At 37.9% G+C, this 22,460-nt stretch overlaps 1 protein-coding gene and 1 long non-coding RNA gene across 3 annotated transcripts in view; one reads left to right on the top strand and one right to left on the bottom strand.

Annotated features, from left to right (window-relative positions):
- Positions 1-22,460, bottom strand: part of TTC21B (tetratricopeptide repeat domain 21B) — a 78,572-nt gene that overhangs the window by 27,084 nt on the left and 29,028 nt on the right. For both annotated transcript variants that reach the window (XM_029934457.1, XM_029934458.1), the window contains 9 exons: positions 22,103-22,327; positions 20,394-20,632; positions 19,012-19,084; positions 18,428-18,538; positions 17,588-17,726; positions 12,870-12,976; positions 5,384-5,572; positions 3,477-3,587; positions 2,188-2,269 (listed from right to left, as the gene is read on the bottom strand). In XM_029934457.1, coding sequence (XP_029790317.1) covers positions 2,188-2,269; positions 3,477-3,587; positions 5,384-5,572; positions 12,870-12,976; positions 17,588-17,726; positions 18,428-18,538; positions 19,012-19,084; positions 20,394-20,632; positions 22,103-22,327 — 1,276 coding nt within the window. The remainder of the gene's footprint in view (positions 1-2,187; positions 2,270-3,476; positions 3,588-5,383; positions 5,573-12,869; positions 12,977-17,587; positions 17,727-18,427; positions 18,539-19,011; positions 19,085-20,393; positions 20,633-22,102; positions 22,328-22,460) is intronic.
- Positions 1,331-8,335, top strand: LOC115287757. Its single transcript, XR_003906630.1, has 3 exons — positions 1,331-1,560; positions 2,058-2,277; positions 8,302-8,335. It is a non-coding gene; the product is annotated as an uncharacterized LOC115287757 (long non-coding RNA).

Genomic DNA, 22,460 nt, shown 5'->3' with positions numbered 1-22,460 from the left:
AGACAAACTTCCTGGCCACTTGATGCTTACGTTCTGTTATTTAGGGAAATATTAAAAAAACAAAACCCAAGATAGAAAGATGGAGAGCAGTAAGAGGTGCCATTGATACAGGCTGGCCGCAGAAGGGTGCTCTCAGGATGTGGCCATGCTGGAGCCAAGTCCTGAAGGAATGAAGGAGGTGCCGCCGGAATATTCCAGGGAGAGCGAAGAGCAACTTAAAAGTGTCAGGGTGCTAACCGGCAAGGACTGCTGCCTACCTAATTTCTATGATCACTTTCTTCAGAATTCCGATTTTATCCTACATGGCACTGGGTTCAACTAAAAGATGACGTTTCCCACCATCTTTTGCAGCCATGGAGTGCTTCTAGAAAGGAATTTTTTACAGGGGAAAAAAAAATGATTCACTAGGGAGGTATCCCTGTTAGCCCACCTCCACGCCAACCTTCCCCATCCGGGCCCTGGGACGTTGATGCTAGAGCTGCCGTCACCCCAGACCATGAGGTGGTCCTCAGAACGGAAGTCAGGCTGGTGAGAGCAGAAGAAAAAGGCAGAGGACTCAGGTGAACTGGTGATGCTGTGGGTCCTCCACGCTGCTCCCTGCATAACCAACTTTCACATTTCTTTTACATAAGCGGAAAATAAAAAGCCATAATCATTCAGGCCACTGGAATTTTTTGAGAGGACAGTCTCTGCTACTTTCAGCGGAAAGCATTTCTAAACTCTCTGGAGGCCAGGAACGGAAACAGGGGTGAGTTATGAGAATGAGCATTAATAATTTATGTGAGAGATGCCGACGGCCGAGACCAACTGGCAGCAGCACGGGAGGTAAATGGTGGTGGGATTCCAGAGAGGCCTTGGAGGTAGTTGCTGGATTTGCTGACAGACAGGATGTGGTATAGAGAAGGATGAGCCGAAGGTAACTGTAAGGTTTGGGGCCGGACTAAGCGGGGATGTTGATGATATTTACTGAGAAATGGAGGAGCGGATTTGGAGGGAGGGAGGGATCAACTGTTCTACAGGAACACGAAGCTGGAGACCCCCCAGGACTTGGAGTGCGGGTGCACGCAGGCAGTGGCGTGTGTGGGTCAGGACTGGAGAAGCACACTTGCAAGACCCCAGCACACACATAAGGCATAAAGGCACAGGCCTGGATGAAGTCACCCAGCTGGCCGAATGTATAAAAAGAAAAAGTTCGAGAGCCCAGGTCTAGAATATTCTGATATTTATAGGTCATAAAGAGAAAGGTGATCTAACAAAGGGGTAGACAGCAGGAAGGAAAAAAACCAGGTAAGCCCAGGGCCCCCGCAGGCAAGTGAAGAAAGCCCTTCATGAGGGAGGGGAGGCGCTGTGCTGAGTGTAAGGACAGGCCAAGCAAGCAGAGCTGAGAAGCGAACGCCGGGGGTGGCGGGGCAGGGTGGCAGGGCCGGCTGCCCGGCCGATGCAGCCTCTCTGGACTGCAGGAGCCCAGAGCACGATGTGGAGACAGCACGGGTGGAAACTGTTCACAGGAAATTTTCTACATGGGAAAACCAAAGAATGGAGCAATTGTTGGACGGAAGAGTAAGTGGGGAGTTAAGAATCAGCTCTTATTTATTAATATAGTAAGTAAGGGGCTATCTCGCCATACTCATGTGCAGACTAGGGGGGAAATGGCGGTGCAGGGGAGATGAAAGCGTCGGCGGAAAGCCCTCCGGGAGGAGGGAGGTGGCACCCGGACCCACAGGGAGATGCTGGCTGTGGGAAGGAAGGACGGCAGGCCCGGGGCGGACAACGGCTGTGAGAAGGCAGACTTGGTGAAAGGCGAATGGAGACATTCTCTTCCAGTTGCTCATGTTTTCCTACTCAAGTAGGAGGCAACCTTTTTAGTAGACGAGAAGGAAGGGGGATGAGGGGACTGGAGGTTTGGGGAGGGAGGAGAAGGTATAAAAAGCAGCTGGAATGAGCTAATTTATTAGAGAAATACAGCAAGATTGCCTGGCAGCATCTGAGGCCCTGCTGGGAGTCTGTGGTCATAACGGAAAGTGAGGTCAGTCAATGGTGCTGCATTCTCCTTACAGCCATGTCTGCTACTCAGAGGCACGTGTGGAATAAGTAGAGCATTGGATTTGACTGAGGGTTTCAAAACAGCTGAGAAGAAGAGAAAGAAAGTTGACTGCATTACTAAAAATATAATTAATGGATATTTACCTGGTTTGCGTTCTAAAAGCTGCTGTAAATGAAACACTGCTTGTTCATAGTCCTGTTTCCTGAACATGAGATCTGCCATCATCTATAAAGGTAAAAGTTGGTTCTAAAAATATTGCCATACGTTTTACAAAGCATATCTTTCCTGTCAAGATGTAGAGCTATGAAAACGCCTATGACAACCATGAGGAGGGCAAACTTCTATAAAAAAAGGAGCCATTTAAAATTCAAGTATATCGGGGCCCCTGGGTGGCTCAGTCGGTTGAACGTCCGACTTCAGCTCAGGTCATGATCTCACGGTTCGTGAGTTCGAGCCCCACACCGGGCTCTGTGCTGATGGCTCAAAGCCTGGAGTTGCTTCAATTCAGTGTCTTCCTCTCTCTGCCCCTCCCCTGTTTGCACTCTTGTCTCTCTCTCAAATTAAATAAATGTTAAAAAAAAAATAAAACTCAAGTACACCATAGGCAGATTAGCAATGGTATCAGCCTAACAGAAGATAATTAAGGATGTGAAACAGATCACTCTGTTCAGACAACTTTATTTTTAGCAGAAAATATGTCTCAAGTGGTTATTTTAAAAACAGAAATTTAAAAGGAATTGCACACTTTATGTGCTGTAATAGAAAAGATACCTCCCTCGGTTTGGCTAAAAGGACGAGAAGATTTAATCAAAACCAAAATACTCTTAAGCCCTAAATATTCCAAAAGAATTTAAAATAAACAAGATCTACTGAGCTTTTCTGCGTGTTTTAAAAGGGGTAGTTTTTATATTTCTTTGTTATTCTAATAACTTCCAGTGAACCTCACATACTATCATCTATGTAGCTGTTGGAAAGTGAACTCCTATCTCAACTCCGATCTCAGGTAAAAATGGGAAAGCAAAGCAACACTGAAATAGACCACTTAGAATAATGCGCCAAGGGTTCTTTCTGTAACTACAAATGTCCCACGGAAACTTTTTAATTAGTCCTGCGTGTCTGGGTAAGTACTTAATAATTAGTCGTTAGCAAATGACAGCTTTATCACATTAAGTCCTCCTGGTCACATGCAGAAAAACTAACTGGGCCCCAAAGGGAAAGTAAAGGCCTGACCTAGGCTTGCCATTCTAATAAAACAAAAAGATTCATGGTTTTTATTGATGAAATATGCTAATCATGTTAAAAATACGATTTCTTCAAAAAGTTAACACGAGCCAGGCCTCTCAACTAGTATTAGTTTGATCAGGTAGAATTTGAAACTTCCCCATGGAATATGAAACGTGACGGCTTCCAGCCCTAAGTCCTCTGGACTGACCATGGTGGCAGCTTCGTTGTCCTGGTCGCTCTGGAGAAGCAGGGCGCAGTGCCGCAGGCATGCGTCAGTGTCATCCTGCGCCAGGTAGAGGCGAGCCAGCTCCAACATGATCTGTAGAGAAAAGTGCAAGGTCAGTCAGAACTGGATTAAACGTGCATAAGGAAGTTGTCTGGGCACCGACTACACTTTAGTTGACCAAAAGCTACCGCAATAAGAATGCCAAGCATGATCGGCAGGAAAACTATAGGCCTATGCATCTCTATTTTCTCTTACACTGGGAGAAAGGGGGAAACAGGTAGTAACTCACTTAAAAGGTAGAGAGACAAAGCACTGTGCAAAGAACACTGGTCTTAAATCAGAGATCAGATTCTAGTCCAGGCTTCTCCAGATGGGCCCAGGTCCTCTAAACCTGTTTTCTCATTTGAGAAATAAAAAGCTTGAAGCAGATAATTTCTAAGGTATGCTTCAGATTTGAAAACATGATCCCAACTCATTTAGCCACCACTAGACAAGGTACTTGTTTGCTTATGCCTTCAAGGTTATTTTTGCTTTACACCTGAAAGAGCAGTATTCATTTTAAAACATTCAGTTTTGAACTTTAAATTCTAGGGTGCATCGGTGACCTAGTCAGTTAAGCATCTGACTTTGGCTCAGGTCATTATCTCGCAGTTCTGTGCTGACAGCTCAGAGCCTGGAACCTGCTTCTCTCTCGCTCCCCCTCCCCCTCCCTGGCTCACTCTGTCTCTCTCTCTCTCTAAAAAATAAGTAAACATTAAAAAAAAATAAAAAAGTAAAACCTTAAATTCTAAAATATAGTTGTCTTTTATCCTGCATCAAGTTAGTGACAGAGAGACAAATACTATATGATTTCACGCATATGTGAAATTTAAGAAAGAAAACAAACAAGCAAAGGGAAAAAGAGAGAGAGAGAGGCAAACCAAGAAACAGACTCTTAACTGTAGAGAACACATTGGGGAGGTGGGTGGGCAGATGGATGAAATAGGTGACGCGGATGAAGGAGTTCACTTGTGATGAACACCAGGGGTCGTACGGAATTGCTGAATCACTATATTGTACACCTGAAACTAATATTACGCTGTATGTCAACTGGAATTTAAATGAAAAAAAAAAGAAAAAAGTACGTAGCCATATATACATATTTTTAAATTAATCATTTATCTAGATTTGAGAGAGTAACAGGATTTTAGTTTACATAACCAGACACATAGAGAGGTTTTCTTTACCAGAATTATCCTTACAGTTATTCTCATGCTGTGCCACTTGAAGTAAGAGATTCAATCTAGTCACTTGTCTGCATCTCCAACACCAAACAGCAATTGAAATACAGAGGTGTTCAACAGCAGTTTAGTAAACTATACTGAATCATGTAGATCCAGCTATCCAAGACTGAAAAATTGTTTTAGAGTGACTATTAAAACACAGATTAAAGGGTGCCTGGGTGGCTCAAGTCGGTTAAGTGGCTGACTCTGGCTCAGGTCATGATCTCACAGTTTGTGGGCTCTGTGCTGACCGCTCAGAGCCTGCTGCTTCAGATTCTGTGTCTCCCTCTCTCTCTGCCCCTCCCCCACTCATGCTCTGTTTCTCTCTTTCCCAATAATAAATTAAAAAAACATTAAAAAAAGAAAAAAACACAGATTAATATTTAAGAAAAAACCCAAAGAGTTTATTGATTTACTTTATGTCTTGTTTCATAATAATTTTTAGACTCTAACATTATTACAGAAGGAATCATATAAGTATTTTGAAGAATTTCTAGAAAGAATATTAATTTTTTAGCTTGATTTTTATTACTTTTTTTTTTAAATAAGCTGGTAAGAATTTTATATTTGGGGCAATTAGGTGACATCTGGAATAAAAGGCAGTAAAAAATTTATAAAGGTACCGACCTTATTATCTGTTTCACAATGAACAAGAGCCTCTCTATAAAACTTAATTGCTCTTTCATAGTCTCGCTGAGCAACAGAATGTTTGGCGATCCCGGCACAAATCTCAGCTGCTAACTGCTTCTGGGCAGAGGCTGCGTCTGGCTGTTCCATCGGAACACGTTTTAGAATCCGAGCTTGTAGTTCTCGAGCCTCGAGAGAAATAAGGATAAAAAGGAATTTAAAAAAGAAACAGAAAATAAGTTAAACAATTATCAGTAACTCACACACAGCATACATTTACAGAGGATCTATTTAACCATTATCAGCCTTAAATCTAACAAAGCCTGATCCAAAGAAAATGTCTTAATTGAGGTCTTAAACATGTGCTTGTTTGTGAATGAGCCAGCCTGCACATATCTTTCCAACCGAAGTATCATAAAACTACTGAGTCTTTCCCCTGGTATAAGGATATGTACAGAAGGCTCACTAAGGAGGAAATGCAGGCATGAAACAAATACATGAAAAATACTCTAGATGCTCTAATTAAATAAGTGGAAATATAAAATGCTTATTAAATTAATAGTCACATCTAAAAATTATTAAATCAAATATTGGAAGGTTTTAGGCAGTAAGTACATCCATATATTGGTGATGGCATATGAATGAGTCCAATCTTTCTGAAGAGCACCCTAGCAAAACATGCTAACTTGATAAAACTAATCAGACTACTGAACTTAGTTGTTCCACTTTTGGGAAGATATTATGGATGTTACTTAGCAGAAAAAAAGGTAACATGTTATCTGTTAAAAAGAAAAATAAACAATCTCTGTTATTTGCGGTAAAAACAAAAAAAGAATAACAAAAAACAAGAAATTTGAAAGCAACTCAAATGTCTAATGATGGGGAAATGACTAACCAACTGATGGTGTGTATTTATAAGGCCCAACACTATACACAGATACCCAGAAAGGAAGTAGGGGCCTCTGTCAAGGTGAGAATGTAGAGCAGCTGCTAAACTAGAATGTCAGCCTTATCACCTACATGTTTGATTTGTGAAACACGGAGACTTCCTTTTGTAAAGGACAGAAATATCCTATGTTTTAGGCCTTCACAATAAAATTTAACTCTGAGCTAAAGATAACCATCCACTAATGCATGTACGCATTCATTTAACAAAGAGTAAAATGCCCACCATCTGCCACACATTATGCTCCACACAGGGAGCCCTTCCGGGGACTCCTGTCAGAATGTTGGTTGACAACTGGTATTTGATGAAGATGGTCTAAACCAGAGTATTTTTAGAACAATAGGTCATAACATTAATTTAAGGTTTCATAAAAAGCGTTCCTTTTTAAAAAAAATTTTAATGTTTATTTATTTTAGAGAGAGAGAGAGAACAAACGAGAACACAAGTGGGAGAAGGGGCAGGGAGAGAGGGAGACACAGAATCTGAAGCCCGACGTGGGGCTTGAACCCATGAACCGTGAGATCATGACCTGAGCTGAAGTCAGAGGCTTAACTGACTGAGCCACCCAGGCGCCCCAAAAAGCATTCTTTTGTAAATGAAAGAGGGAAAGATTAGAAAATATGGGTATACACAGCATGTGGTAAAGGTTAATATTGTTTCATGAAATTTTAATTTTGGTTATATGAATGCATGTTTATTTAAGTATAGAGGTATGTGCACATTTGTGTATTTGATGTTTTTTATTTGATTTTTTATATATGCATATATATTGGTGTGCAGAGTTTTGCACACATATGAACACACACACTCGTAGACAAAAACCCCTGAAACAGCTGTCTAAATAGAGTGACTGGACTGTTCCATCTGGCAGTAACGTTTACACCTGTTGTGCCGGCTTCATTATTAATGCTGCCTTCTTTCTCTCTCAAAAGTATTTTGGCTTAAATGATAAATTCTTTGGTCACACTAGGTCTAAAAGGTATACAATTCATTCTTTACATAGCCTAAGATTTATCTCTGCATCAATGAAATCACTACAAAGTCGGATAAGTGGACCTTATTAGCTTAACTTCTAGAGAAACACTTATTTATTTAGGAGGGTGAGGGAGAGAGCCTAAGCAGGCTCCGTGACAGGGAGCTTGAGGTGGAGCCTGATCTCACAGCCATGAGATGAGATGATTTGAGCCAAAATCAAAAGTGGGACGCTTAACCAACTGAGCCACCCAGGGCCCTACTTTGCATTTTCTTAAAAGTAAATAATCAGGTCAGTTTTTTTTTTTTGAGTTAAAGTTTTTGCATTTCCTACTAAAGGCATTTCATAAAAGAACACTCAATTATTATAAGTATACATAATGATCATTAGGAAATATTTTTATACAGAATATAATTTTCTTGAAGAATTGACACCACTTCCTATGTTTTTTCTTGAGTTCCAGAAAGATTAAAGCTAAATTTAATCATCTGTTACAATAACTATGTTAATTTTGATTGTCAATGCATTCACTTTCTCTCCCCCTCCTTATTTTATAATATTTTTGTAAATTCCTTAAAACCCATGGGTAGAATGACAAATAAACATCTTAATTCATAGACTTCTTAATTTTCCTTTTATATTTCAATAGCCTTGTTATATATGTATCTTCTTGAAAGCCTTATCAACATAAAATATACCAATAAAACCAGAATATCACATTTTATATGATGAAGATGGAGCCATATAGACATCAGGGAAAAATCCACACAAATGAATGTTACATGAAAAAAGTAAAAATAAAATCTGTTCATATTAATTAAAACCACATTAAGTTATAAAATCACAAAAGTGTTACTGTTTTATGACATATAGGTTGTTCATATCTAAATTATTTAGATTTTATTTTCACAGAAAAAATGGTTAATATGCTACAAAGTGATTTTTCCCCCTGTAATTGTTCCTGCAATTAAAGAATTAAAATATGTATGGTTTCCACAGGACACCTGGGTGGCTCAGATGGCTAAGTGTCTAACTGTGGCCCACGATTCATGAGTTCAAGCCCCATGTCGGGCTTTGTGCTGACAGCTCAAGAGCCTGGAGCCTGCTTCGGATTCTGTGTCTCCCTCCCTCTCTGCCCCTATCCTGCTTGTGATCTCTCTTTCTTTCATGAGTAAATAAACATTTAAAAAATTTTTAAAAATAATGTATGGCTTCCTTTCAGTCATTCAAGTAAAATTTCAAGAACCCATCATGGCAGACAGATCTTAAGATGACTCCCATGATCCTCACCTCTTGATGTTCACTTCCTTGTATTAATCACCCCTTTTTTTTGAGGTGTGACCTAGAACTTCCTTGTAACCATCAAAATATGGCAAATATGATGGAATGTCACTTCTATGATTACACTTCTTAAGATTCTGTTAGCAGACTCATTCTACAGCCTTTCTCCCACACTGGCTTTGAAGAACGAAGTGACCCTATTAGCTGGCCTACCAGGCAAGCAGCTGATGAACCTGCAGATCTGCAACAAGAAGCAAACAAGAACCTGAAGCCCTAAGTCTTACTGCCTTGAGGAAGTGAATTCTGCCAACAATGCGTGTAAGCTTGGAAGCAGATCCTCCACCAGACAAGTCTCCACCGGAGAACCCAGCCCTGGCCACACTTTGACTGTCCCAACACCTTTTAGAGGACCCGGCTAACCCATGCTCAGAATACACACCCACAGAAACTGTGAAAAAATATATGTATTGTTTTCACTGACTACAACTTGTGGCAATGTGTTACTTAGCATAGAAAACTAATGAGGCAAACATTTGCTAGGGTCACAAAACATGGAACTACACCTTCACTCGTGGAAATTTTGAGCATGAAGATAGATAAAAAAATAATTATGGCAAATTATGAGGAGTTTTATGGCTGGGAAACACCAGTTGCATTGGGCTTGCATAATAGAAGACCTAACCTAATCTTGGAGATCAAGTGAGATTTGAAGAATTACTAGTAGCACTCCCCTGTGACTTTGCGAGAAGGAAAGGAGATGGTATGGAGTACAGACACTAGGAATGAAGGAAGGAATTAGGAATTAGGTGAAGGAAGAAGGTTAAGGGACACTGTTTCTTGACCAAAGAATTAGAAGGAACAATGGCTAGAAATACAGAGATGATTTACATCAGGTAAGCTTGTTAAATGATTTGCGTTTTATTCTAGAGGGCAGTTTTTTCCACAGGGTAGTTACTACTACATATTTATAAGCAGTGGGGTGACAACATCAGGTCTACCTTTTAGAGAAATTACTCTGGTGGTGTGGAGAACCAACTGGAATGAAACAAGATTGGAAGAAGATGGGGATTAGTTAATAGGCTACTGGAGTCTGGGCGAAAGATAATGCTGGACAGGGCTAAAAGGTAACAGAGAGATGACGAGATGAAAAAATGAGTTATTTCAGAAATCTGAAATCTTTAGAAAGTAAAATTAATAAGACTTGGGTTTTCTCTAAATGTAGCAGTTCTGTCACTGCCTAAAATGCTTAGCAACTATGCAAAAATACTAAGATGGGGCTCCTAAAGTTCCATAACGTGGAGATTAGGCTCAATAAATGGTTCCTAAATAAATGAACTTAAAGTGTCAAAGACATTGATTACATTTATAAGTTTCTGTTTGAGTTACAACTCAGGATTTATCTTTTTGGAGATTGGAATGCTAGAATGTTAACAATTGGGAAGCACTTTAGGGCTCTTTACATTTTATTAAAGATGAATAATCTCAGTGCTGTAACATACAAACTTAAAATTCTTTAACTGGCATTGTCTAGCCATGCACACTGTTCTCTCCTTAGTGCTGCTTGATGCACCTGCTCCTATAACACGAGGACTTCTATAACTGAGGCAGCTGGGACTAACAATACTTATAAAAAGGTCAAATAAACCAAACTCACTCTAAATTACTTTAAAAGTCTAAATTTACCAAAATTATACTTTTCTTGTAGCTAATGGTAGCTAACCTAGGGTTAGGTGAAATTCTCTTGTCATGTGATAGAAAAATAGGGATAAAATATACTAACAATTAAGGATAAGATATTAAGACTCTAAAGATTACATATTTTAATGAAGTGATAAACTTAAATGGGTATTACAGAAACTTAATGAGTATCACAGAAATCTAATGGTCCAAGCTCAGTTCATTCCCAACTAGAATAAAAAAAAACAGCATTGGATATATTGGACAAATTACTGAAATACAGGTTATTTTACACACACACACACACACACACACACACACACACACACGCGCGCGCGCGCGCGTGCGCATACCACCGTTAGCTAAAGCTCAAAATCAAAACATTTGATAAATTGTTGGGGAATGCAGAATTCTTCTGGGTATGTAAAAATCAGGTCAAAAGATGTCAAGTAGTGGGGTATTCTAGGAAGCGTACAGGATTAGTAGTGAAGTACTCTTATGTTCTACTTCAAGTTCAGCAAAGATGTAGGATAAATCAATTAACAAATCTGACCCGAATGACATATGTTGAACTAAGCTCTCGGTAATGCCAGAAACACATTACTTCAAATCCATATGGAACCTGTACCAAAACTGATTTTAATGTAGGACACAGAGCAAACTTTGATAAATATCAAAAGACTGAATTATTCAAAGTATGTATTGACCACGGTGGAATTAAACTAGAAACCAATATCTAAAAGATAACACTCAAATACAGAGAACTGGTGGTTGCCAGAGGGAGGGGGTGGTGGAATGGGCAAAATAGGTGAAAGGGATTAAGAGGTAGAAAAAAAATAAATAATAAGAAAACCAGAACTGTTTGGAAACTGAACACTACACCTCTAAATAACCCATAAGAAGTAATCAAAGTGGAAATGAGGAATATTACGAACTGAATAATAATAAACTTGTGAGGGGCGCCTGGGTGGCTCAGTTGGCTAAGCCTCCGACGTCGGCTCAGGTCAGATCTCACATCCGTGGGTTCAAGCCCAGCGTCAGGCTCTGTGCTAACAGCTCAGAGCCTGGAGCCTGCTTCCGGTTCTGTGTCTCCTTCTCTCTCTGTCCCTCCCCCTCTCATGCTCTGTCTCTCTATCAAAAATAAATAAAACATTAAAAAAAATTAAAAAAAAACTTGTTGAGAGGTAGCTAAAGCAATGCTTGGAGAAAAATTTATCACCTTAAATTAATAAGAACAGAACTAAGGCTAACTAGTCCATTATCTAACAGTAATTCATCAATAAGGTAGGCAAAGATCAGCAAACCAGATCCAAAGAAAGTAGAAACTAATTAATGGGATAAAGGGAAAACATTCAATGAAGCCAGAAAAGGCAAAAGTTGGTTCTTTGAAAATATTAAGATAATAAACTGCTGGTATAATTGATCATTAAAAGAAGAAGAAAAATAAAACCATCAATATCAGGACCATAAAAGAAGACATCTTTACAGCACTTGCAGACATTCAAACAGTAAGATACAATGGACAAATCTTAGTCAATAGATTTGATAATTAATGAAGTGAACAAATTACTTAAACATATAGCCATTTAAACTAACATAAGAAATCTAAAAGTGATCAGTCTGAGGGGCACCTGGGGTGTCTAGTTGGTTAAGCATCTAGAGACTCCTGATTTGGGCTCAGGCCATAATCTCATAGTTTGGGAGTTTGAGCCCCAAGTAGGACTCTGCACTCACAGTGCAGAGCTGCCTGAAATTCTCTCTCTCCCTGCCTCTCTGCACCCCTCCCCATGTGCTCTCTCTTTTAAAGAAATAACCTTTAAGAAAATGATCAGTCTGAAACCTACAGTTGAATCCTTTAATAAAAACTTGACATCAATCAAGCCTCAAGGTCCAAATGGGTTTAATTTTAAATTATTCCAAATATTAAAGAAACAGCAACAATCTTAGAGATCCAATCTCCCTCGGGAACATAGATATACAAATTTTGAACAAAGTATTAGTATCTTTAAATTCCAGCAAAGCTTTTCAAAAAAATCACAACAAAGTGGACATTTATTTAAGGAATATAAGGGTTGTTTAACATTTGAAAATCAATCAGCTTAATACACCACATTAACAAGAAAAAAAAGAAGAGTCACACAACCATCTTGACAGATTCAGAAAGTGCAGTAGATAAAATTTAAGTCACTTATAAAAAAGCCATTAGCAAACTAGAGTTGAAAAATCATCAAAACCCATCAGCTGTTAGGAATTTATCTAAGGAAATGTGTATAAAATCTCTCCTTTGAAAACCCCCCAAACATTAGGGAAATTAACAAAGATATAAACAAACAAAACCCTAGTCATGTGACTTTACACAAATTATGAAACTGAACTTCCTCAGCTACAAAAGTGGATTAAAAATATTAACTTGCTCTCATTGTTATAATAATTAGCAATAACACATTTAAACAGTACAACCCGTTGGCATTCAATCAGTTCTATTTTGACTTATTTTCTGTGTTAGCTGGGCCAAAATAACTGGTCTTTCTCCTACCCGTAGCATAATCCCTTCTCCTCTCTCCCCCCGCCACCCCCCACCACAAACACTCACAAACAAATGCATTTACCTGTTGTAATGAAGTGATAGCATCATCAGGTCTTTCCATTTTACTATAAATTTTTGCTAGGAGAACGTGAGAACGTCCATCCTCCATGAGAGCTGACAGTTCATTTACTATGAAAGAAGATATTGGGAACAAGTGGTCATTTTTAAATAAATGTTTACATTTTTTTCCAAGTTTAGAAATAGGCTCTTAGAAAGAATGGTTTTGAGAAATAGTGAATAAAGTTGAAAAACTTTCAGTCAGTTAACAGTGATGGCCGAATTAAATAAAAAAACATTTAGGATAAAAACTAGCTGGAAGAAAAGCTAAAGAACTGGATAACAACAAGGTTTTTCTTAGCCTTATATTGCGATAACAACATAACAACACGTAAGAATTTCAATTTTCATTTTTAAGTGCATAAATATCTATGCTTATTGAAGTCATTAAAAAACAAGACAGAGTAGTTGCTACATGCAACTAAGAAATATGGCTGTTTTTTAAAATAACAGAAACTTGACACGCAATGAAGTATGGTCATTAAGAGTACGGACTTTGATGGCAATCCATCTGGTTTCAAATCTAGCCTTATCACTTACGAGCTATTCAACCTTAAACAAAATACTTAATCCATTTTGTGTTTCCCTTTCATCTGTAAAATAAGAGAAATAATAGTACCCATCTCACAGGGTTGTTGTAAAACTTAAAAAGTTGGTAAGTTATGAAATAAGTTTGCATATGCAAAGCAATTAAAATAGTCATCATGATAAGTGCTAATTAAACATTTGATATTATTTTGTGATTTAAGAGCAATAAAAGAACCCTACATAAATAAAAAAATATGCTTCTTCCACTATTTATCAAGTGGATGGTCTGTGACACATATACATCAATGTGGTGTTTGTATATTATTTCTTTAAAAAATTTTTTTGTTTTTTGTTTATTTTTGAGAGCCAGAGAGAGACAGCATACACAGGGGAGGGTCAGAGAGGGAGGGAGACACAGAATCTGAAGCAGGCTCCAGACTCTGAGCCGTCAGCACAGAGCCTGACGCGGGGCTTGAACCAAAGAACCGTGAGATCATGACCTGAGCCGAAGCCAGAAGCTTAACCAAGGGAGCCACCAAGGGGCCCCTGTATTATTTCTTTAAAACCTCCGCCTGAGAGGAATCAACAGGATTTCCTGCAGGCTGGGATCCGGGCTCTCAGCAATGACAAAGTGGGATAAAGCTGTTATTGAGACAAAGAAGGCTGCATGCAGGACAGACGTGGGGAGGCAGATCAGGAGTTCCGTCTTAGACATGCTAAGTTTAAGAGTTTATTAGGATCCAGGTGCTAGCTACTTCACCTAGATTAAGCTGGCTATGTCAAGAAAACAGTCTTAGATTCTAATTTAAGTACAGGGATAATTACAATTGCCTCAAAAATGAATGTGGACTTTTTTTTAATGTTTAATTTATTTTTGATACAGAGACAGAATATGAGAGGGGGAGAGTCAGTGAGAGAAGGAGACAAAGAACCAGAAGCAGGCTCCAGGCTCTGAGCTAGCAGTCAGCACAGAGCCTGACGCGGGGCTCGAACCCACGAAGGTGAGATCTGACCGGAGCCAAAGCCAGAGGCCCAACCAACCCAGGCGCCCCGGATGTGGACATTAATGAAATAATATATAATGAAACCACATGAAAGCATCAAAGTACACCGTGGGGTGTGCTCAACAAATATTACATGAAAGCATTTATATTACATAAGTGTAATAAACTTATATCCATATAAGTAAAATATGCTACTTGAATCACTCTTCCTCTACAGCCTTTTCAAAGATATATAAGCTCATTTAAGGCTATCTGTAGTGTTTCAAGCAAGGTCTGACAGACTCATGCAAATATTTTTATGGCACTAATAACACTTTATATAGTGAATAAGTCCAAAATTAGGCAAACTGAAGCACCAACTTCATCAAAGCTAAATGAAAATACTAGTTTTGAAAATCCTAGAATCCTTCGAGTGGGCTGGCCTTATCATATATCCAAAGACATTTTATTTTTTTTAAAGTATTTATTTATTTTGCGGGAGAGAGAGAGAGAGTAAGCAAGCACATGAGCAGGGGATGGGCAAAGAGAGAGGGAGAGAGAGAATTCCAAGTAGACTTTGTGGTGCTGTCAGTGCAGAGCCCGATGCAGGGCTCAAATTCTCAAACCATGAGCTCATGACCTGAGTGGAAATCAAGTCAGACATTTAACTGACTAAGCCACCTTGGCGCCTCTAAAAACATTTTAAAGCTACAGTGGATAGGACACTGGCAAAAGAAAAATAACTCAGGGCAATAAAATGCAGATTCTCCGAATTAGTCATACATACAAATAGGTTTATTATGTGACAAGGGTGGCATCTCAATAAATGGCTCTGAAATAAAACTGGTCTCCATTTGGGAAACTATATAGCAAAAACTGCTTGTGGGTTAAAGTTCTACAAAAATTACAGAAAAATATAGAAGAATATTTAAAAAAATTTTTTTTATGCTTTTTATTTATATTTGAGAGACAGAGCGAGACAGCACGAGCAGGGGAGGGTCAGAGAGAGAGAGAGACACAGAATCTGAAGCAGGCTCCAGGCTCCGAGCTAGCGGTCAGCACAGAGCCCGACGCGGGGCTCGAACCCATAAACTGTGAGATCATGACCTGAGCCGAAGCCGGAGGCTTAACCGACTGAGCCACCCAAGCGCCCCAAGAATATTTTTATAATGTTAAGATGAAGGAAGATGAGCATGAGAGGAAATTCAGGACTCAAAAAAAAAAAAAGGAAAGACTGGTATACATAATAATTAAATATTCTACTTGACTAAGGAAATGACAAACTCACTCAACTGAAAATACAAAAAAGGAATAGGCTCAGGAGAAAACATCTGCGAATGACAGGTGACAGATGATTAATCAGAGGTTCAGGGTCAAAGCAAAGGATATATATGAAAATATACTAAAAGAAAATGTGATCTACAGACATGGAATGATGCCTAACCTCATGGATCATCAAAGAAATTCAAATTGAAGGGGTCCCCGCCCCCCCCATGATTAATCCTACACAATGATGGGACATTTTTGTCCTTAAGAAAGAATGATGGGACACGACTCAACTCAGAGGTATATAAATAAGAAGCTTATTTCATATTGTCTTCAACTTTTCTTCGATCTAAATGTCTACCAATAAGGGACTCATCAAATAAATTATTATATCAAGATATAGTAGAATCCCTATGCTAAAGAAAATAAAGAAAAGCTGTATTTGCCAACATGGAGAGAAGCTACGAAGTGAAAAATGTCTACTGTAGGTGTACAGTACAACATGACCCCATTTTGACAGGAAAAATGTATGTGATTATGTGTGAGAGAGACGAAGAGAGGCATGGCAGAGACACCAATTGGGAGGATACACAAAGTAAATGTGGTTTTTTTCTGAAGAGCGGGACAACACAACTTTCATCCACTTCTGTAATCTTTAAATTTTGGCAATGAGTAAGCACCAGATTTTATTTTAAAATAAAAATCTTTAAGAAGCAAATGTGTATAGGGGGGCCAGGGTGCCTCAGTCAGTTAAGTGTCTGGCTCAGCTCAGGTCATGATCTTTCAGTGCTGAGATCAAAACTGCGCTGGGAGTAGAGCCTGCTTGGGATTCTCTCTTTCTCCCCTGCTCACTCTCTCTCTTTCTCAAAAAAAAAGAAAAAAAAAAAAGGCAAAATTTTACCAACTTATAAGAAAGCAATTTAGATAGTATCCAACTAAATTTTAAATGCACATACTTTTTGACTTGGCATCTTACTCTTAAGACATACAAGCAAGTATATACCAAGAATGAAATACAAGGATACTCACTGTAACATAGTTTATTACTATTAAAAGAATGGAAAATCAACTAAGTGTCTAATAATGGGGGGCCATCTGGGTGGCTCAGTTGGTTAAGCATCCCACTCCTGGTTTCAGCTCAGGTCGTAATCTCACAGTTCATGGGATCGAGCCCCATGACATGCTCAGTGCAGAGTGCAGAGCCTGCTTGGGATTCTCTCTCTCTCTCTGTCTCTCCCCTGCTCATGCTTTCTCTCTCTCAAATAAATAAATAAATAAACTTAAAAAATGTTTAAGTAGAATTATTGAAGGAAAGTTAAAAACATTGAGTCAAAAAAAAACTATGGGATTATATAATATTATGACGCCGTTACAAGGATATGAATGTACTGATATCAAACTATATGTGGGGTACGCTGTCTGTGAAGAAAATTCCCGAACAGGAAGAACAATGCATTCAAAAAGAAGAATTTTGCATATTATACTTATGTACTTACATATACACTGACACATAAAAATGGTTTCCTCTAGGAAGGTAAATTTGAGAAGAGGGCAAGTAGAATTCACATGAGAAATTGGAGACTTACACATTATATATCCTTGGATTGTGTTGAATGCTTTTAAAAAACTTAAGGGGGAAAATTATAAAAGTGTTTACTTAAACATCAGATATAGTTTCATATCATTCTGGAAAGTAAAGTATCTTTCTGTGACACAATTAACTGCTTCATAAATATTATTCAAATATCTTACTTTACTAGAGGGACGTTCTGATAATAAATTAACAAGCCTCACATATATAGTACACCGAGAATACAAATAAACATTTAAATAATATAAAAATAAAATGGATCAGATATATCAGGTACGGTATACGTTTTTTTTCAAATTGGAAAGACTTCCCTACCAGGCTCATGAGCTAGAGCATGCTGAAGGGCTTTCTCCGCCTTGTCATACCACTTCAGCTTCAGTAAAAGCTCAGCCAGGTCGTAGCAAAGGTGATTTTGTTGTCCACTTTTCAGAGCGGCTTCATAGTAAGTGATTGCCTAAACAAGATTCACTTCAGTTAAGAAGAGAAGGCAATGAGAATGGGGTTCAGGCATGGATATTTTATGCATTATGGACTTAAAGCATAGAAAAATTGGAAATAACCTGGAAGAAACTTAGGCATTTATCTACGAGTTAAATATGCCATTTTTAAAAAGACAATCAAACATCAAACAAGGCAACTAGCATTTCTTATGAAAAGCAGTTAATAAAAACTGCCTGGTGAAATTTTTTTTTTAACCAGTTTTATTCCAGAGGTCACTGAACTTTATTGAATGCAAATATATATGTTCAGTAGTTACCAGGAACAGAACAAGAATATAACAACTAAAGGAAAATCCATTAACCCTACTAGAGGGAAATAAAAGCACATGGCTTACCAAAACTGGTTCATTAGAAAGGACAGCTATTATGCTTTGTCCTATAATGAAAGAGATGTAACTTTATCGTAATTGACTGGCTGCAGGGTTTAGGTGCAAGATGAAGCCAGAAGTAAACTTTGGGGTCCAGTCTTTGCAAAATGCAGTGGTGAAGAATATGAGACACTGAGAAAGTCTTTAACATAAATTCCAGTTTGTGACAACAAATATGGAGTTTCTAACCATCCAGATAACAAAGAGTGCTTGCTGAAGACGTTTTACAGAGCAGGGTGTGAAACAGTTAATCCAACAGGCAAATTTCAAATATCCAAAGTACTTACCTTTGAATAGTTGTGAGTTTTGACAAGCGCTTTCCCAATTTTGCTTGCCAGCGTTCCATCTTTGGGATTCTGATTTAATGCTTGCTCATAAGCTACTATGGCTTCTTCTGGCTAATGTTGGCAGATACAAAAAATAAGCAATGAATAAACAGCTTAGCTGGATCCTTTTAAAGGGCAGCACTTCTATAATTAAGCTCTAACTCTGCAGAACTCACTCAGGAGGACAAAGCACATATTTAAGTCTAGAAACAACACCACTTTGAGGGCGTGGCAGTCACTAGCATAGGTGTAACTCATCAGTAAACACCATCTTAGCCAGCAGCTCTCTTCATTCTTCTGTTTAAAAGAGACTCTTACCTTGCGTCTGGTATCCTCTCTATTTCAAATAATGATATTGCTGAACTACTGGACCTCAATTTGAAAACAACTTTTTTACTGTAATGGTTATTTCCTTTTTAATGTGATGACTGGATCTTGAAATATTAAATAACATTTAAACATTCCTTTAAATAGAATACTATGCTAATCACAAAAGGGAGTTTTGATTTTTTTTATTCTAAGTTCAGTAGTGTCAGAAACGTTACCTCCTGTATATTCATGTATGCATCACCAAGGAGAAGAAAAGAACGAGGGCTGGGCATTCTCTCAGCAATTTCTCTAGAAATCAGACCAGTTCTAGTTAGTATCCTGAATATAAGTATCTTCTTCTAAACCAATTAAATAAAGAGTAAAAGTTTACGTATTTCAATTAACCCATAGCCTTCAGAGTATCTTCTACATTGTAAAAGAAAAAAACCAGTTCACACCCAGATTATTTATGCCAGATCAACTTTTTTTTTTTTCCATTAAATCTTTCCATTTTCTGAAATTCAGGTAACAAGAGTACTGGTAGACAGTAAACATGTAAATGCTCACTATATGGAAATACGTTTTGTTATCTTTAATTTTGAAATGATGCAGGAGTGAAGGCACCAAAACAGGATGTGATGCTATCAGTAATGTACGGCATTTCCCTCAATTGGTCCATAAACTATATGAGAAGTATGATCTCATACATGACACTAAGAATTGAAGTCTATAACTAATGTGTCAGATCTGCCTGAAACAAGACCTGTTTTTAACTACTATATTAGAGGGCACTCAAAACAAATCAATCCTATTTTAAATATCTTCTGATCATGAGAGAGGACAGTGCTGATCTTTCAGACATCACAGGAACTATGATCTAGGACCTCCAGTTCACCCATCTATACATGGGTGCGGCTCAGTGTCTTCGAATCACTCAGCACCTCCAGAGAACCGGAGCACTTTCTAAGTTTTGATATTTACATGATACAGATGAACGGAATTAGTTCAACATTGTCCTCTGTTCTCAACAGATAAGAATGTTGGTCTCCTCTTACATAAACTGTGTGCATGTATGTTCATCTTTTTGTTAAGGAAGAAGAGGAAGAACCATCTGTGTGTGTCACCTACCCCAATAAGGGAACCAGTGTCTGATATAACTTTTAAGTCCTTGCCCTTTCACCAAGGAAGATTTTCAATCCATATTTTGGTGTGTGTATACTAAGTCACAATTTTCTACTGCTATAACTATTATGCTGAGCATTAAATATGACCATTTAGCTCCTGAACTGTTGTTATATTATAGTTTTCTTAAGCTATTAGAATACATGTAATACCTGTTCTTTCCCTTCCCAAACAGGAAGACTTAAGGTCTAGAAATAGCATCTAATGAAGGAGGAGAGTGGAATCCAATGTATGCCACAAAAGAATCATAATCATTATGATTTAGGACTTAGGAAAGGGCTTTGCTTGGTCAGCGTGATTGTGGTTGGTAGTAGAACACGTTAAGGAAAGGGTTTATAAAATATCTCTGCAAAGCAGCTAAAGAACAAAAACAAATTGGGGAATTATTTTTAAGAAGTAAATGTGTCAAAATACAATGGGCTGAATAATCATTTACCTATAACAGGTAATATATAACATTTTCTCTTTTCTGTGCTTCAGATAAATATCTGCCATTTTTTCTTTGGCCTCAATGAAATAAGGCTGTTCAGCAGTGACATTCCGAAGCATGCTTAAAGCTCGCTCAACATCTCCTTGGGCCAGAGCCAGGTCTGCGTTAGCGATAGTAACACGCAATTCTTCAGATGTCCCAGAAAATTCATGGATGGCATCTTGTAAAACTTTCACTGCCTCATGCTGTAAAGATGAAGTTAAAATAACGTTCTTTCAAAACATTCAACAAATTACATTAGAAAAGAAGATTTTTCTACTAATCCAGAATGAACAATAATTATAGCACAGTTATGATGAAATACTGACCGATTTCTGAAAGGTACAAAAATTTAAAACTAAACTCAGAGACCAAATTCAGATGACAGTATAAATATTTTTAGGTGAGGAGGGTTTTTGCGACTAGGACAATGGCAGTGGCCATAAAGGAGATCCTGCTACTGTAATTTAAGAAGCATTTTTCCAGCATTATATTAGCCCACTGGATTCTCTCAAGAACCCTCTAAATTAGTTGTTATCATTACTTGCATCATGCAGTAAGGAAAATGAATTTGGAGAATTAAGAAGACATGGTCATTATCGCCCCGTGGACGGGATCCAGCCCACAAGCATCTGCTGTACCACAGGACCCCTCATCAAGTAGTAGATCACTTTACTCCCTATGCCAGGACGGCAGTTATGTTATGCCTCATCTGAATACATTACCTCACTTTCAAATCTGCACCTCAGTGAAACTAAACTGTCTTTTAGGATTCATCTCAACTTTAGAGAATGTAAGACAGTCTGATTTGAGAAAGGTTAATGTGAAAAAAAGTGCATTTCAGAATCTACTGTCTGTGGCAGAATTGGTTCTTGTTATACATTTATGTTAATGTATTATGAAATAGAAATTATTTTGAGATTTGGCAAGTATCTAGACACAGCCTTCTTAATTTCCACTAAAATAAGAAAATACCTGATTAGCAACTGTTGCAATCTAAAAAGCAGATATAAATGATGTTAAGTTCCTCATTTCTACAAGGCTTTAACTCCTCTCAGAATTGCATGCTTGCCTGCTTCCCTCTATTTATTATTATATCATGTTATATACTATATATCATATTACACTACATACTACATCATATTATTGTATATATTATTTTAAGCATTCGATTTTATACTCGCTTGTTCTTGTGTTCTCAGCTGTTCGAATTTCAGGATGGTACTTTCATTTGATTCCAGTAGTACCTGTGTGCACATGTACATATGTGTATGTGCACATGTGTGAGTCCTTTTAGGAATTCACAGAATGATAACTGTATTTCTTTATTACATTTCATGGTAGCAGAAATAATCACACATTATATTGTTATATACATTATATTAATATATTTCATGGCATATATTAAATTATATTATTAGTCATATTATATTACACATATGTTATTATGTTGCCTGGTATGTAAGTACACTGATATCTAAGGTCATCCTGATGCAAATTATGTTTAACTTCAGGGGCTTGTAGAAAGGACATGATTTGATTCAAAGTAATGAGAAATAAATTTTCTAAACTATCATTTGGCCAAGAAAACAATTTTAGCTTTTCCATTTCATACTAATATGTATACTTGAATAACAAAGTTCAGAGCTGAACTACTGAAATACACCTTGACTTGCCTGTTCTCCATTTAAGCGATGAACTTCTACCAACTCAAGAAAGATTGATAGACGATGGTTTGCATCAACTTCAGTTTTTCCGTGTTTTGATTTTGAGGAAGCTCCGGTTCTCCTCATTCCTGGTAAACTCATTGCCATGTGCAGAGTTTTAATTGCTTCTGCTATTTCTCCCATTTTCTTTTGTGACTGAGCCTTTATCAAATGATATAAAGGGTATTCTCTCACCTGAAAAAATAATATTCAGAAATACTTCCTTGGAGTTTACATACAACATCAACACATAATTTACAACCTACCAAACATCAAAATAACAGAATCTCTGAGGACAGGCAGCCTATGATTATATACGTGAGGTTTA

This window comes from Suricata suricatta, chromosome 3 (genome assembly GCF_006229205.1).
Source record: "Suricata suricatta isolate VVHF042 chromosome 3, meerkat_22Aug2017_6uvM2_HiC, whole genome shotgun sequence".
Lineage (NCBI taxonomy): Eukaryota > Metazoa > Chordata > Mammalia > Carnivora > Herpestidae > Suricata > Suricata suricatta.
The sequence above is the reverse complement of the archived record's forward strand: the minus strand, read 5'-3'. Positions and strand labels throughout refer to the sequence as shown.